Raw genomic sequence first — 18674 nt, 5'->3', positions numbered from 1 at the left:
TTAGCTTTGCTGGCAGATCCCTAAATCAGCCCCGATAGGGACTGACTGATAACCTTTTGAACTCTTCCTACAAACTCTTTATTGACTTCAAAATAGAAGCTGTGCTGTGTCCCGGGCTGTTACGCACGGACACTGAGCCAAGGTTGCATGCTCACAAGCCAATCACCATGTCAGGTTTTCTCGTAAGTGCAGACTGTGAGTCAAGCAGCTGATGTGCTGTCAGAAACTCCAAAGTAATGAAACTTTGCATGCATCACACTAAAAGTTCATCATCTGTCGAAAAAGCAGAAAAGCCACTTTTTTTCCCTCCATGATGAGAGTTGTGTTTTTATTGGATGTGCTTAACCTATTCCAAATAATATGTTAATACATGTAGTGTTAGGGTAGTAATGTTGCCTTACAAAACAGTAAATGCCAGCACAGGTGGTTCTCGGTTTATGATGACCCCCACGTACGACATTTCCAGGTTACTAACGACATGTGCCACTCCGATCCCAAATTAAATGGTTAAGTGGGAAGAATACTGCATACGGTGAAGAAAATAAGTATTTGAACACCCTGCTATATTGCAAGTTCTCCCACTTAGAAATCATGGAGGGGTCTGAAATTTTCATTGATGATCTAAAAAAGAAAACTCCAGAAATCACAATGTATGATTTTTCAACAATTTATTGGTTGATACAGCTGTAAATAAGAATTTGAACACCTGAGAAAACCAATGTTAATATTTGATACAGTTGCCTTTGTTTACAATTACAGAGGTCAAACGTTTCCTGTAGTTGTTCACCAGGTTTCCACACACTGCAGGAGGGATTTTGGCCCACTCCTCCACACAGATCAGGTTTCTGGGCTGTCGTTGAGAAACATGGAGTTTCAGCTCCCTCCAAAGATTTTCTATTGGGTTTAAGTCTGGAGACTGGCTAGGCCACGCCAGAACCTTGATATGATTCTTACGGAGCCATTCCTTGGTTTTCCTGGCTATGTGCTTCGGGTCATTGTCATTTTGAAAGACCCAGCCACGACCCATGTTCAATGCTCTGACTGAGGGACAGAGGTTGTTCCCCAAAATCTCACACAGGTCATCCTCTCCTTAATACAGTGCAGTCGACCTGCACCAAAGCATGATGCCCCCCCATGCTTCACAGTTGGGATGGAACTCATCATTCATCTTCCTCCAAACACAGTTAGTGGAATTATGACCAAAAAGTTCCATTTTGGTCTCATCTGACCACAAAACTTTCTCCCATGACTCCTCTGTATTATCCAAATGGTCATTGGCAGACTTAAGACAGGCCTTGACACGTGCTGGTTTAAGCAGGGGAACGTTCTGAGCTATGCATGATTTCAAACCGTGACGCCTTAGTGTATTACCAACAGTCACCTTGGAAACGGTGGTCCCAGCTCTTTTCAGGTCATCGACGAATTCCTGGGCTGATTCTTCACCTTTCTGAGGATCACTGAGACCCCATGAGGTGATAACTTGCATGGGGCTCCACTCCAATTGAGATTGACCATCATGTTTAACTTCTTTCATTTTCTAATAATTGCGCCAACAGTGGACCTTTTTTCACCAAGCTGCTTGGCAATTTCTCCGTCGCCCTTTCCAGCCGCGTGGAGTTGTACAATTTTGTCGCTGGGGTCTTTGGACAGCTGTTTGGTCTTGGCCATGTTACAAGTTTTTGTCTTACTGATCGTATGGGGTAGACGGGTGTCTTTATGCAGCCAAGATTTCTAAGTGGGAGAACTTGCAAAATAGCAGGGTGTTCAAATACTTATTTTCTTCACTATACTTAATGAGCACAAATTGAATGAGCATACTTTATTCAGCATCAGATTAGATTTACATGGCAGCATATAAAGGCTAAAATCTGATTTGACAAAATATTTGCGAGTTGCTACTACGTAAATGACGGGAATCGACTTGGGAATAAATGAGTCCAATTTCAAGGTGTAAATGTTTAGGATATTTAAAATGTGGCTTTTAAATGTAGGTCAGTGCTTCTCCTTGTGCTTTCGCCTGCAGGGAAGATCCTTGACGGCCCGTGGCGCCACCACGATTACCAGAGCATAACTTGTCGCTATCAACATAGCATGGATATGTCATCATCTGTTTTCTCAGCCGCCATGAAAAGGGGAGCCTTGTTTCTTAACTTGCATTTCAGAAGCGCTCCATTTCTTCCCAGCATTTACTTCTTTTCCACGAGTGCTGTTGTTTGCATGTGCAATCTACGGGCAACGTCCACTGGGATCACGGCCGCTGCGATACGACAGACGGGCCGCGTCACGGAACACAAACGTGAATGCACTTTGTTCATCATGTGCGGCCCTATTTGTTTGATGTGGATGATGTTTACCCTTTTCTCCTCTTGAGCACTGTCACCCCGCTGTGTTGGTCGTGAAGGTTTTTCTTCAGCTATCTAGAAACTAAAATGTGAGAAAATATGAAGTGGCAAATTGTTTCCAGGCCCAAGTTTCCCTTTGAGTATTCCGACGCAGGCTGGCCAAAATCAGCTGTGGATTCCCCTTAGGTGGAGCCCACTCCCTCCCCCAACCACCACCACCACACACACACACACACACACACACACACACACAGTATACATGTCTGAGCATTCAAAACACATTATTATGTCATATTATTACACAGTAGTGCCAATGTAAAAAAGAGTGTGTGTGCGTGTGTGTGTGTGTGTGTGTGGTGTGTGTGTGTGTGTGTGTGTGTGTGTGTGTGTAGAGGCGTCAGGGTTCATCATAATTGCATGAGTGTGGAATCGCACGTTTCCATGATGAAATGTCATTCCTCAGTCTGAGGTCGTTGTGGGTTGTCTTTTTTGGAAGCCTCGTGCGTTGTCACTGCAGGGGCAAACATGGAATGGCAGACAAGCAGAGGGTTTTATTTTTTGGTTTTCTTGGTTTTTCATAGCTCAATATGGCTCCCAAACAAACAGAGACCTTTGAACCTGAAATGTGCTTCAGGAAGTTGAGTTGATGTTGGAGAATATTTTTCTAAAAGTCCCTCAAGAACTGTCAACTAGCACATTCTGCATATTTGATGGTCACACCAAGAGTACAGTTTGAATATTTGTGGCCTGATCACTCTTTATTGGACTCCCCTTGTGTTTACCCCCCACCCCCTCCAGACTCCCTGTATTTAAATGTTGAGAGGGTTAATGTTGCTTTTGGACTCTCATTTTCCATTTAGCGATCCAACCTGGAACGATGAGGAATTGAATGACAATAGCTACTTCTCTCGGCACTATGCGACAATATTTGCATGTTGATGGCTCTTCTTGGTTGGACCGTGGTTCTATGTATGAGATTATGTACTCTGGTGTTTTGCTTTTTACATTTTTCTACTGGTCTTCTCTCCCCCCATCCTTCCCTGCAGAGGCACACCATTTTAAACTGAAAACAGGTAAAAACAAGATTGTTGCACGCGTTTACGCTACAGTTGTATTTTGGACTGAAAATGGAAAAACTTGTCTCAAAAGTGTCAGCGTTAAAGCTAACAACGTTCATGTGTGAAAACTAAAATAACAAAGAGCAGACCAAAGTTCAGTTGGTTGCTCATGATATTTAGTTAAAAGTTCTCCAGCAAAGTAACTTGTGCAACATTCAATTGAAGCACATTACTTACGCAAATAACATCAAAATTCTACCCAATTTAAAATAGAGTTGAAATGCTGAACAAGGTTAATCTACAGACATCCCAGTACAGTTTGCCATTTGCTTGTTTTTTATTGGATACATAAGTATGGTTTGCAGTGTAAGGCGGCCTGTTGCAGACCAGCATGATGGACTTCTTATGACAAGCCGCAACAAAGGCTTTTGAAAACACCAAATTCTGACCTCTTTGTGAACTGCTAAAAAATCTGCACTGTTCCTATAAAATAAAAAAAAAAGAAAGATCAACACACTGAAACTTCTTGCTATGATGCACAGTTCCCATCAAAAGTTGTGTAACTCCGGTCTGTATGCAAAAGCGATAGAGCGAACAGCGTGTCAGTAGAGTGAACCCATTCAACATGGCCGTGTGCACCAGATGTAGTCACGTGGTCGAAAACAGTCGATACTGGACCTGTCAGACTAGAAGATTTAGACAAATGACACACAAGGCTATAAAAGTATGAATTTTATACTACATTCTACCTTCTCATTGTCATAGCTACAGTATATGAAGAAGATGTACAGTATATTAAAAACAATTCTGGTCAATACATGACAAAAGGCAAAAAGGCAAAAAAAACAGTTTTCCATAGAGGGCATCTTAAAGGGAATCATAAAGAGCAAATATGATATTACGTGTTTGTCTCAATGATACATGGACACATATGCATTATCTTGACACATTTGCCACCCTGATCTCTCCGACGTTTACTCCTCAAGGAGCCTTGACTTCTTGTCAGACCCTCCTGGAAACTTTGCTGCCGGGCCTAGGCTAGCTAGCTGTTCAAATTTCAAATATGTGAGATTCTCAGGTGAATGTATGTGCATTTGCGATGGGCAATTGCAAATAGGCAGAGGTTTATTGACTCATATTATATAACAAGCTCGGTTGTTTCCTCCTGAACAGATGGAGCGTGGATTTGAAGGCAGTTGTGTGTTTAAGCCCTTTCATTGGCCCAACTGTTAAGCCATCGTCTCTCCTGTGTGCCTATTAATTGGACGCCCGACTGAATGCTCCGCAACTTGAGAATTCTGCTCTCCTGATTAATACATTAGATTATTTCAATTTCAAAATCAAGTAATTCAAATCCTCCTTGGATTGATGCAAATCACCCTGTGTGTTTGTGCATTGCTAGACTTGCGATTGCTCATTCTGTCGTTGCTCCTCTGACACCGAGTTCAACTGAGAAAGCGGCCATGTGTTGTTGAAAAAGACTGCTATAAAAAAAGACATTAAAAAAAGGTGTGGATTGAATTTACGGAGGTGAGGGAAAAGTGTGACGTAATCCAGAGTGGAGAGCTGTAAAAAGTGTAATGTTGGTGGACAAAACAGAAACAGAAACAACTCTTGGCACTGTCGATCGTTGCCTACTGAAAAGTTTCATCAAAATAATTACAGAAAAATGTAAGCATCTGTTTGTGAAGCCAAAACATCTCAAGATAAGGAACTAATTTAAATAAATTTTTAATATCATTGTGCAGAAACAAAAAAACAGGGTATTTACAGCAGTTTTGCCAGTTGAAGCCATCCCAACGCCACCTCCCTCCCCAATCACTTTCTCCCTTTCAAAGATTTGTCGTTTGAATGAAATCCCTCCCTCAGTGAACTGTTGTTCGCGGCGGGAGGGACGGCTCCAATTGGTCGGGAACTCTGAGGCGGTGAACCAATGGATGCGCGACTCCCGCCTCCAACTCCACCCCCCCCCCCTCCGCGTGACGCCCACGTCCAAGGCCTGCCCTGTGATTGGTGGGCTGCTCGAACCAGACGTGGTATTAAGCGCTGTCGGGTCTGCTCCACTTCATCAGTGAGGAGAGTCCCGACTGGCTGCCAGAGAGAGAGAGAGAGAGAGAGAGTGTGTGTGTGTGTGTGTGTACACTCCTTTGTCACTGACAGGAATAGACTTCCACAGGCAATTGATTTGGACTTTTTATCCCACCCTCCCCCCCCCCCACACTCTTCAGGAATGGAGTTAGTGTCAGATCACATCTGGACGCGTTGACTTCGGGATTTTGGCGTTCGCCCGCTCATTCAGCTCAGCTGATCGCTTTGAAGAGTCTGACACGTGACCCCGATAGACGACTTAACCCCCCACCCCCATCTGGGTCACTGCCGAGCCCGACAGCGGCGTTCGACCCCGGCCCGATGTGGAATTCGATCCCGACAGACCCCTTCCGAGGAGAAGCCAGTCACTAAAAAACGGACTGGGGAGGAAAGGAGGAAGAAGGATAGAGAAGAAAGAGGAGTGAGAACATCAGCATACAGAGCGGTAAGCACATTGGGGGGGGGGGCGTTGCGAGGAAAGACAAAAGTACAAAAGAGCGATTTTTAAAAAGTGAGAGAGGACATGCGGGAGCTTCATTGTCCATTTGAAGCCTCACTTTTGCTCGGTTGACCTCTTCCCTTTGTCGCGACGAGAACGTACAAACAACAAAAGTGACATCGGACAAATTCACCTTTATTTTTATGATCAGACACGCGCGTACACACATCGATTAACTTTCAGTTTAAGCGTGGAATTAGATTCTGTGTATTGGACAAAATCAATAAACTATACATGGTATCGTCGGGTGCTGCACGGCCATGGAGCAGTTTGCACAGTCCTCAGTGACTCAGTTCTGAAGTCCGGGATGTGTAAATCGTCTCCTCTGTGGCGTTTGTATATACTCTCTACCTGCTTGTGTGGGTTTTCTCTACATACTCCGTTCGGCATTTCCCCCTGATCCTAAATACATACTGTTACTGCTGCGTACTGGGTAAGTTGAAGACTTGAAATTGAGCAGCAATAGTTTTTTGCAGTAAACTTGAGACTGTAGAGTAGCAGGATAGCAGCAGGTACCGTGCTGCTGAATAAGTATACTGTAGTACTAAAAAAAAAAAAAAAAAAAAAAAAAAAAAATGGAAGGGGGTAGTTTGTGCCCTTTGGTTATTTACAGCCCATTTTAACTGACTAGGTTCAGAATACACACAAGACGAGTTGCTAACAACCATTTACATTCACATTTGTGGACAATTAACCAAACAGGAAACATGATACATTGGAGATGTATGAGTAAGCCTGAGTACCATGGCTCGAACCAACAATATTCAAACCCTGAATCTCACAACTGTGAGCCAGATAACAACAACCATTTTGTTTAGCATAAAATTTGTAACAAATAGCTTGTGACTAAAGCAAAGTTTTCTTGCTCCCACTCAGCTCCGCCAACATGCCGGTGGAGACCCTGAGGCCCTCAGACGGTCGCCTGGCCGGGGCTCCGTACACCTCCGCCATGCCCTTCAGGATCCTCACCAAAGGACCCGACTACTTTCGCCGTCAGGCTGAGCCAGGGACCCGCAAGCTGAGCGCCGTGGAGCGTCTGGAGGCGGACAAGGCCAAGTACGTTAAGAGTCAACAGGTGGCGCTGACGCGGCAGGCTCCGGTCAAGCCGCCGATCATCCGCAAGCCCCTCGTACCCCCGGCCATGATTCTGCAGTGCCACATGGGTGCTCCGCCAGCCCGAAAAACTCTGCGGTGCCCCACGAGCACGGACGGCGGTGGCGTGAGGGACGGATCGGGGGGGAGACGAGGACCCCCTCTCAATTTGGATATTTTGAACAACCTTATCAACGACGTATGCGACGGCCCATTGCCCTCCTCCCAGTCGTCGTCCTCCACCTCGCCCTCATCTTCATCTCCTTCCTCGGGAGCTAAAAGCATCGGCAGCAGCTTGTCAGCAGAGCGCGAGAAAAGCAATCGACTCCTCAACAAACTCAAACCACGGAGCACCACCGCCTCCTCATCCACCTCGTCCTGCACGTCCTCTCCACTCAACCCCAGCCACCTTCCCCCGCCTGTCCCAGCACGGGCGCCCCGAATCTTTGTCCCTTCGACTTACGTCTCTCCTCATACCGTCACGGTACGCCGGGTGGATGTTCGACCCCACGCAGAAATTAGAAAGCCCCAGAGGCCCCCACTCAGGCCCCGACAAACTGCCCAGGGTCAAGTAGCACACCTGCAGGTCCACCCACCACCTCCGCCAGCGCCCCACAACCCACCTCAGCCCCCATCCAACACCACCACACGAACCACACCCTCGCCCCCTTCTTACCTGCCGCCCAGTCCCATGCTGGTCCGTGCGGGGATGATCCCGCCTGCTTCCCCTGCCTTCACCCGCCTGTCCAACGCCAGCTCCAAGGGTTCTGCCCGGAAGCACCCGTCATTGCACCGCTCCAAGTCGGACCTGAGCGACCGCTATTCCCGGGCCACGGCCGACCTGGAGCGCTTCTTCAACTACTGCGGGCTGGATCCCGACGAGGTGGAGGGCATGGGCGGAGTGGAGCGCTTCACCAGGGCCAACTCGGACATCGTGTCCATCTCCAAACTCCGCAGCGTCAGCACCCCCAGTTCGGAGTGCGGCGACGAAGCCGAGAGGGGCCGGGAGGACTACGAGGACGACGACGACGAGGACGGGCCCGGCCGAGGCAACGAGCGCGTCCCCTACGGCATCTCCGTCATCGAGAGGAACGCCCGAGTCATCAAGTGGCTCTACGGCATCAGACAGGCAAGAGATGCTAACGGCGCCGTTTCAAACGTATAGACAAGGACTCCACTTATTTTTGTATTTATACGAAGAAGGGAAGCCAGTCTTTTCATCTTTTGTGGCCTTACGTCCAACATTGTCAAGTCTCTGCAATGAGGACTCGCACTTCATGTTTGGAGACTTTTGAGGAAGTTGCAACATGCCGTTAAAGTCAGCTTCCCCCTTCTCTTTAACTTGAACAATGTTTCGTCGTATCTGCAAGCAATAATAGACTGACGAGTGGTACTGTGTGAATGTGCGTGTCTCGTGGAGAACCTCGCTGATGCTGTGAAAAGTCACAAAAGAAAGCTCCCATTAACACATTTTGTATTTGTCAAAATCACCACTGGCTGCAAGACTGTTATTGTACTTGTTTCTGCTGGCATGCGAGTGTAATGTTTGTGTAAATTTGGCACTTTATGTCAACAAAGCACGCATGCACTACATACCTTTGTTGCACCAACACATATTTTTCAAGACAGCATCGATATCATACCAGTGTACATTTGTGTAAATGCGTGTGACACACACACACGCACGCTCCCTCCTCCTAGGGACAAAACCGTATGATAAATCATGTTGACTGCACGTGTCCCAGCACAAAGCTAGCAAATGAAGAAGTAGCTTTCCACACGCAAACGGGTCCGAGCACAAGTGGGCTATTTAGCGCCAGCGAAAGCTTTTTATGCAGCCTGCTACGCAATTATAAAAACAAATAAAACCTCATGAGAACTCTTGTAAAAAGCCCCACGTCATTTTAGCCACAATTATTCATAAAACTCGACAAGGTTCCACTCAGATTTTATAATTTTTCCAAAATCTCTCAAAGGAATTGAGCTCGCCCCTGTTATATGTAGACAAAATAGTATTTGGCACATGACCACAAATGGACCAATATTTATTTAATGTATTTTCTCCACCACTCGTACAACACGGTACAAATGCATGTCCAGAATTTAATCTGAAGTGCAATCAAATCATATTCACCACAAAAATTATGTAGGATGACACGGACTCTCTCTCTCACACACACACACACACACACATACATGCAAATACAGTTGACGTGTAGGAGCAGGTGATGGGGAAAATGACATCGAGGGGGGAGGGGGGGTGTTTACATGATACCACAAATTTTTGCAGTTTTTTTTCTCGGGACATTCCTCTTTTTAGCTGTCATATGACACAGGTGTGACAGTAGTCTAGAAATGCGGATGCCCAAAGAGTGCTGAGGTCCGAAAGGCTAGAAAATGGAGTCTTTGAAACTAAAATTAAAACACAGTTCAAGAACATTCACATTGTCTGTATTGATTTTGTGTATTTTTTTTTTCCCAAGCTAATTCTATCTCTGGATTTGAATCTCAGGTCTGGGCTTCATGTGTGGGATTTTCATGTTTTATCTCTGCTTGCACAGTTTTTTATTTTTTTGGGGGGGCGGGGGATACTCCCACCTTGCGAAAACATGCATGAAAATTCAATGAAGACTAAATTGCCCATAGATCCAGTATGAATGTCGAAATAATTGATTGTCTCTGTCCCTTGTGATTGGCTGGCGACCAGTCCAGGGTGTAGCCAATTTCTTGCCCGAGTCAGCTGAGACAGGCTCCAGTTCACCTCTAATGAGGACAAGTGCGATAGATCTTATTGGATAATTCTATCTTAGTTTAGTTACCATCGGAAATAATAGTAGGAAAATGGATGTTCCTAAACCACCTCAAACCCCAGGAAAGAAAGACTCTTGACTCCCCCAACCCAAACACAAAAACCAGGAAGGTGGATAAGCAAACACATCTTAAATAATTGACATGTAAAATGAATAGCAAAGTGTGTACCTACCACCAGTCCTGCTCGAAGGAATAGCGAGGTTCCCGAATCCCAACGTCATTGCGGTGTTTACAAGTTTTCCAGTTGCGTCATTGACGTGGGCCAATGTCCGCTGTCTTTCGAGGCCCCTTCTAGCGCCACGAGCAAATTGCCTGAGTTGCCTTCCCTGTCGTGGCTTCTCTAAATATCTTGTATCGTGCTATTTTAACCTTTTGTTGAGGTTGTGCCATCTTGTAGAATTAGTAACCAAAGAACAGGAAAAAAAACAAAGTCTGGAGTTCCAAATTGTTCTGACCTCACATGACTTTTTGAATACTGTACTCTTGTTTTTTTTTTTTTTTTAACTCCAACCAACGAGACCACGGTGGTTTTTCACCGTTGTTTACAAAACGCTACCAAAATCATGACCGACAAAACCTGTTAAGTGGTAGGTTGTGAGCGTAAAAAGTGACTTGGGCATTCGGAATTGGATCCTGTGTTTCTGTACTGTTTCTCTCCACGTGACAATCTCACACTCGTCCCAGGACACGTACAGTAATTGGCCTCGCCAGCTTCAGCAGTCATCAAGAGCTTGTTGAAAGTCACACTCCTTTCCAACTATGACATCATGGGAGACGTGATCCCAGCGTGTGGTTTTGATCTACAGCCTTCATAACATACTGGGTCTGATCATGCGGCTGCTGCGGGGCGCCACGTTGCTTAGTGCCGTTTCACGCTGGCATTCCGACGGCTTCTTTTTCAAGTTATTGCTCCATACAGGGAGGTAATCTTTTTTTGTTCGTGTGTGGCAGGAGGGAAGCAATTGAAGCCTTGAAGAATGTTTTTGTCAAAACTGGCGGCAATGTAGAATCATCAGCATTATGTAAGGTGTTTTTGTAAATATTGGGGATTATTTTTAATCTTCAGAAATCCTAACAGTGTCTTTTCATGACTACCTAGAGCACTTCATCAAGATGGACGCGTGCGCTACCGGACAGTAGACATTGAGGCAGGAATGGAATGACTTCTTCAGGACTGGGATAATGCCAGTTGCTTTGAAGCACACAGGAACAACACCCTGACTCAAGAAGGTGTTGAAGATGTCTGTGAAGACATCTGTGAGTTCAGCTATGTTATCTTGGCCCAGGGCTTTACATGCATTGATCCTGCCAAGATCAGTGACACCACCTGGTCATCAGGAGGATGAGGAGACTTGTGTGCAGATGTTCTGTTATGGGCCTCAAAGCGAGCAAATCAACATTTATTTTTTGGCTCCTTTAGCATGGAGATGGAGCTGTCACAGATCTATCATAAGGTTTTTAGTCCGGATTAGTCTGAATACCAAGCTACAGGCTTCTGGTGTCACTGCTGTTACTGAAGCAGTGGACGATCCTCCTGGAGTACTCCCTCTTGGCCTCCCTAATACCACAGTACAGATTGAGCCTCTCTGACCGTAACATAAAAGGAGCACATATTAAAAAAAAAAAAGTCAAATTACAAAAAGTGAATTATCAAATTGTGCCCAGTGACTGATTGGCGACTAATTCAGATTGTAGCTCGCTTTTTCCCTGAAGTCAGCTGCGATTGGCTCCAGCGCCATGTGGGCCCTAACCGGGATGAGTGATGTTGGAAATGGAAATGATTAAATTAAAGCGCTAGAGTAAAAGCACTTACATAGATACTCTATCTTCAATGAACTGTATTCAATGTATGCGTTTCAAAATACCCGAGTCATTGCTGACCCAGATCATTGTTCCTTTGAGGAGACAGTGCTGTCCACTGGAAATCCGTATCGGGAATTGTCCGAGATACTAGGACAGATTGTTTATGTTGGAGCCATGTTGGAATGGCTTCATCACACCGTGTTAAGCATAAGCTAATTCCCATGTTTTCACACCATGACAGAATTGTAGTTATGTAACCGAGAGCGGACCCCTCTGACCTGGCAGCTTTTTGGTAAGAAGGAACACATGTCCCGGGATGTCTCCGCCTGCTGTGCTCTCCACGGACAATGCATGCAAACAAGCATCAATGTCAGTGCCATGCACTCATGCTTGCTCTTTGGCTGACTGACCATATGTTCATATTTACCGAGAGATCACCTGGGTTCTGGCATGCAGTCAGAACACACATTCTCTCTCTTAATCCTTCTCGCTCTCTCTCTCTGCCTCCCTCTCTCTCTTCTCTCTCCCTCTCTCTCTTTTCACGCAAACACTGGTTATGTAGGGTTAGGGTGAAGTTAATATTTTAGTGATAATTGTTATATTATTTACTCTACAAATGCACCAAGCTTCCTCAATAGCTCAATTGTGAATTAAGCATGCTGAACGATTTTAGAAAGCTTCAGTTGGCTTCTAAAGATACAGTGCTGCAAATAAGCGTGAGAAAATCTTATATTTTTGGATAGTATCCCCAGTCAAATGTCTAAGATTACCAAACAAATGTGTATACTAGACAGATATAATCCAGATGAACTTAAAATGCTGTTATTAAATGGTGATTTTGTTTAATTTACCTGACCCTGTTTGAGAACAAAACCTAATCAGGTAAAAATGCTAAAAAAAAAAAAAACAACAACAAAAAACAAACAAACTACAACAAAATGACACCATCCAAAGAAATTACAGAAGAGTGAAGAAATAATGTAACTGACATCTTTTAATCTGGAAACGGCAACAAAATCCATTTCTAAAGCTTTTTAGGGCTCCACCGAACCATAGGAAGAGCCATTCTCATCACATGGAGAAAAATGGAACAGTGGTGGGCCTTCCCAGGAGTGGCCTGCCAAGAAAGATTACCCCAAGAGAACAACAATGCAACTCATCTAAGGGTCAACAAAGGAATTTTGGACAACTTTTAAAGAACTGCAGACCTCCCTTGCCTCTAGGTAAGGTCAGTGTTCATGACACAACAATGAGGAAGGGACTGGGCATACTCTCTAAAGTTTGGATGTGAGTGTGGTTAGTTGTGATCGAAATTACACGTGCACAACATTAGTATACGTGTTGTTTGACGCATTTCATTACAGATAAACACTCAGCTCTTCTCACAAACATATAGTTCCATTACAATTAGTTCCACCAACACAACATTTGCACAGAATATCAACAGTTTACTTTGGGTAATTCACTTCAGGTTTGCTCTCTCCAACTCGGAAATTTCGGTAATTTGGGGCTTTGTTGGAATGTGCTTTCAATACAAGGAGTGCAGACACATGCACTGTGGTTGTTGGGTTATCCCTAGTGAGAACCGAAAGGTGATTTGGACTGTTCCAGAGCTGATTGTTTGGTGCATGCTGTAGACCAGGGGTGCTTAATGCGTCAATCACAATTGACTGGTAAAGCGCGAGCCAGTCTTGGTCGATCGCGGGACGGCAAGCCCAAAAAACAACAAAAAAAAAAAAGCCAGCCAATGTTCCCTCTAAACTGCACGCGTGCGCAAAAAGAAAAATTAATCCAATGCAAACTGAAAGTATAACATACAGCTATTCAATTTGTGGCGTTTTGCAATGTGATTCAATGAGTGAGGGATGACTGGTTGTTTCATCCAATGGCACAATTCATATACGCATTGTAAAAAATGAAAAGAAGCCACTTTTAGGCAGCACACGGAACTTTCTCAAACAACGATCACTGCTCCGCCACACTCTTTTTTTTTTTTTCATAGTTTACCTTTATACCCGCCCCCCCTGCCCCGCTCTTTAAGATGTACACTCATAATTACTAATGTTACAGTACTTACGCAGCTTATCAATGTGTTTTATAATGACAGCGTCCACCACCGTTAGTTAGCAACATAGTCTGGGCAACGTAGAGGAAAGTCAAGCTAGACATGCTGCTTATGTTTACTTTCGATATAAATGGAGAAAGTTCAAAAAGAAATGCTGTTGTTTTAAGATGCAATGACTGTCGGAGTATGTGAATAATCGAAGAAAAATTGTTTAAACTGGATGAGATTGTCTCTTTTCCGAGTGGGAAAGGTCTGGTATGAAGCCAAAGTCAAAAGTGCAGGCTGATCCAGGATGAAACACAGACAATACAGTACACAAAAAGCTAATTCTGTATTTCTGTATTAAATATAGGAGGCAACATAACATTAACCTTAAAACGGTTTGGGAGCATTATCATCATCCCCCCTCCCCACCTCGTCGTTGGTAGCTCGCGAGAGGCTGGCTGCTTGAAAAGTAGATCTTGGGGCAAAAAAAAGTCTTGGCACCCTTGCTGTGGACCAACACTTCTATTACAAATGACACACACGCTCCCTGTTTTGGTAAATGTGTTGCATGAAGACCTCTTCCAACTTGTTGTCATCTACAGAACATTATCATTAACAAATCTTGTTTACGGTTTGATTGCCGTGAACACTATTAGGAATCAATGCTCATAATCAGAATTCTTTCGAATGGGGTCAATTTCAGTTGAACTTCCATCCATATGTTCTGATCTCCAGAATAGCATTAATGTCGAATATGTCAGCGCTTCATATCGACATTCTGCTTGTGATAAGCTGATTAAGCCTCTAAACCAGTTGGGATCTGTGTGTGCGTGTTTTCTTTTTTATGCGCTATATTTGCGTGTGTGTTTATGTGTGTCCATCCACGTGTTTGTGTGTCCATCCCGTGGGAAAGAGAATGTGGGTTGTCTGTGTTAGCTTAGCACATTGTTGCATGCCGTTTTCTTTGGCCTTCGCTTATCTGTGTTCATCCATTTCACCATTGTCCTCCTCATATCCATTCATCTCAATCATAGCAACGATGGCCTCTCAATCTTGCTCTTCAACATGGTTGTCAGTGTGCATAATTACGGGACTGCACTGTTAAACGGCAAAAGACGCTTTTTTTTTTTTGACGTGTTCTCTCAGTAGCGATGATTATTACTGTGCTTTACGAGAGTGGAGATCCGCGGAGCAATGTCAACTTTGCAGACTCCATGTCTTTTTTTTCCAGGCCAACCGAAGTATTTCTGCTGGAACCATTTTTTTTTTCCACCCTTCCTTCAGCACAATTCTGCTGACAAGTCGACACTGCGGTTGAGACCATCCAGGACGTGAAAGAAGTTAATGTACTGGAACGGCTCATCGACGGTACTTTTTTTTTTTTTCCGCCGTGAATTGAACTTCGGCATGTTTTTAAAACTACTGACACATTACACTAGTTGAAGTGAGTTCAGTCAAAGGGATGTTTACATGATTTTGTTTTTAAACATTAGTGCGGATTAGTGTTTGCATGCCTGCTTCAGTGTTCCGAGGTCATGGTTCGAACCTGGGTTTTCTCCGGTTTCCTTCTGCGTCTAAAAACATGCACGGTAAATTTCATTAAAACTAAATTGTTTATCAGTGGGAATGTGTGAATATATAATAATTTGTTGATACTCGGCCTATGATTGGCTGGCAACTAGTCCAGGGTGTACTACGCCCCCCACCCCTCACAAAAGTCACCTGGGATAGGTTTCAGCTATCCTGCGACCTGAATTAAGATAAGTGGTATCGAAAATAGATAAAAACTTTCATTTGTGTACATGAAACATCATTTTGTAACCTGAAAAGGCAAAATTTTGAAATGTGTCCCATGATAGTGTTTACTGGAAATGCTTAGAGGAGCCCATTTTTTTCCTCGGATTTAAAAGTTTGCAGATGTGTTTGTAACACGTCTCATGGATTGCTTCATCAAACCAAACAAAGTATAAAGAATAACAAAATAAGAAGAGTATCATCCATTTGTCACAGTCTAGTTCAAATCAGATCGATTTTTGGTAGGGGGTGGTGTGGAGGGTTCTGTCTTATGTAAATGCAGAGTTGGTGTCAATGACAACCGGATGGAAAGGGAGGGCATTGTGAATGGGGGGAAAAAAGAGCTAGTCAGTGTTGGTAACTTCTGACACCTCTTGTGACAATAATAATAACATTAAAATCATGCGACATTTTTTGTGGTGTTGTGGGAGACTTCTGGAGACTCTAAGACTCGATCCAAAGCAGATGCTCACCCATCCGTCCAGACTGCAAATGAATGTCGCGTTCGCAATGCTACCAGAGGCTAATTGAAGAATAAACCCCGACACAAAGTCCATAGCTTTGATGACTTGTTGATTTTTATTTTTTTTTTTTTAGACAAACAGTAAAACCGATTAAGGGTTATTTTGAACATTGGGTTTTATACCAATACCTCTGTTTTAAATTGGGTTTGGTTGTGTTTTATTTTGAAAATGCTGCGTTTCTGTTTCCCATGTTGGTTCAGTCTTTGGTTTGTTTCAGGTGTGGGTATGGTCAGGTGTGCTAGGCTCTTCATGTAACTGCCTCCACCAATCTAAAAAAAAAAGAAAAAAAAAGACTGGATTGCTCATTGGCCACCAAAACTGAAGTTGCCATCCATCATCTTGATACCCTCAAACCAACCATGACGGCCTGTAACTGCGTTAATCGCCAATTTTGTAGCTGTGAGAAAACATTCCACAGGTAAGTTAGAAAGATTGACTTTGACACTGTTAAAGTTTGTTTGTAAATTGTTTACTTTCTGATGAGTTTAATTCCCTTGAACAAAGTTTTGCTTACGGTTGTTGTTGTTCACTGTTCACTCTCTGCTCTCCGACGGTTTTTTGCAAAAAAGCAATGTAGATATTTTCCCAAACATCATCAATGGATAAGCAAGGAAACACATTTTCTGTGAAATTTTTGATGAATTTCATAATGCAGAACTCTGCAAATTGAATTTGATTTTCAAATGCGAGTAAACAAGTTTAAGTTTCTGTCTGAAATAGGATGTCGCAGAGACAACAAATGAACAATGTGTTTAGCATGTATTTTCCCATTGCGAGTCCTTATTTCCAAAAATATATCTAACTGAATGACTTAAAATTTAATGTTTTTATGAGAAAAAAGCTTAGATTTTTGCTATGTTATGATGACAGTGCTTCACAGTGTATTTTGGGAAATGTTAACATGTCACGGAAATTGGGCCTGAGGTAATATGCAAGGTTTCTTGGTAGTCACACTGTTATAGGTCTTTCCTTTGCACTTAGCCTTTTTTGGCTTACCAAGTCAAATTGAAAATCCTTCATGTTACCAGAACTGAAAAAATGTCAAGCTCACACGACCCGTTTTAATTCTACATGCCAAACTTTGAGGAAAAACCCCGCCATAATCCAACCTGTAAGTGTAAACCATGTCATTCACATGTTTTAGGAGTACCAAGATGGCGGCCAACTGGCTTCAACCAATCGACATACCGCTTGATGTGTATTTTTTTTTTATTTTCATTTTTTTTTTTTAGATCAGTGAATGCCTCCCACCACTTTTCATGTTAAGTATTTAAATTCCGGTGTGCTGTCCACTCCTCGCCAAAATTTCTAGTTACGTTCTTGGTACTGGTATTGTTTCTTCCCAGATTTCCTTCTAAGTTTATTCCATGCCTTAGTTGTAATTTTTGTCTAGCTCCTAGCTTGTATGGTTAGGGTTTATTTTTTTCCATTACTTTGTAATACTGTAATCCAGTCGTATTTGCTACTTTCTTGTCAGTGACTGACTTCGGGTTCTTCTCCCGCCTCGAATATCACAACCTTGGAACATTTTTTATGCTACAGGGAATTGGAATGTCAGCAGTAGCCTTTGAGTAATTGCCATGGCGAATCCATAACAATTACGAATGTTTCTAACTCAGGAAGATGAAAAAAAATACATCATGCACAAAGAGATGTTTGTTACACTGAGTTCGTTGCAGCTGACAGATGACGCTTGAGTCTAATGTGGCCTGAAAGGGTGACACGGGGTTATCAAGGAGCAGAGGTGGGGAGAGTACACAAATATTGTTCTCAAGTAAGAGCGCTGTTGCTTTTGAAACATATGACTCATGTAAAAAGCAGTCCTCCAAATAACTACTTGAGTTACAAAGTTCTTAGTAGTAAATTAACTCAATAAAATATGAATGTGCAAATTCCGATATTGCTGAAACAACAAATAAAACGTGATGAAATAAAATCCTTGGAAAATAACATGAAGGCAAGTTTAGCTACAAGAAGTCGTCTAATAATGTTTGCATCTTTTAAGTAGCACATAGTTGTACAATCACCAGGCAGAATAAAAAAAAACAAAAAACGTGAACAAGGCTGCAGTGGATACCAAGTCCACACACCCAGGTTCAGATGCCAGGTTTCTGTGTTGTAAAAGACGTTCGACCGAGATCAATCGTTGTCAAAACCTTTCCCACCATGAATGTGACCTACAATTTGTACTCATTGACCATTTTGAGAGGATAGATGAAAATAAACCACTGAAATAATCTTGAATAGAAGTGACTTGGACTTGACATTTAACTTGCTGCCTTCTTGGCCAGATCACCATCGTGAAAGAGATGTTATTCTTTAGTTGAATAGGTTTTGAGCTAGTTTAAATTAAATAAAAATAAATTCTGGTTCCAGCGTCACTGTGAATGACTGTCAAGTGCATCTGTCTCACAGTTCTGAGGCCTTGCCTGTGTAGTATTTGCATGTGAGTGACAAAATTACACTACGTGTGAAAGCTGTTGTTTTTCTATAATGGATTGAATGGGAGCAACAGTGCCCAAACTACTCTGATATAAACAATTTATCCAAAACTTGTGTTTTACCTTTCTGAGGGGTGGCTGGGCTAATTTCATTTTTTTAAATTTTCAAAGT

At 43.2% G+C, this 18674-nt stretch overlaps 1 protein-coding gene across 3 annotated transcripts in view; it reads left to right on the top strand.

The window, feature by feature from the left end:
* The window catches only part of wu:fa11c10 (protein FAM110A), a 43121-nt gene extending 33624 nt beyond the window's left edge, over positions 1-9497 (top strand). For all 3 annotated transcript variants that reach the window (XM_061839893.1, XM_061839902.1, XM_061839912.1), the window contains 2 exons: positions 5629-5933; positions 6864-9497. In XM_061839893.1, coding sequence (XP_061695877.1) covers positions 6874-8244 — 1371 coding nt within the window. In that variant the 5' untranslated portion in view covers positions 5629-5933; positions 6864-6873 and the 3' untranslated portion in view covers positions 8245-9497. The remainder of the gene's footprint in view (positions 1-5628; positions 5934-6863) is intronic.
* Positions 9498-18674: the final 9177 nt, after the last annotated feature.

This window comes from Syngnathoides biaculeatus, chromosome 2, assembly GCF_019802595.1.
Source record: "Syngnathoides biaculeatus isolate LvHL_M chromosome 2, ASM1980259v1, whole genome shotgun sequence".
NCBI classification, from domain to species: Eukaryota; Metazoa; Chordata; class Actinopteri; order Syngnathiformes; family Syngnathidae; genus Syngnathoides; species Syngnathoides biaculeatus.
The sequence above is the reverse complement of the archived record's forward strand: the minus strand, read 5'-3'. Positions and strand labels throughout refer to the sequence as shown.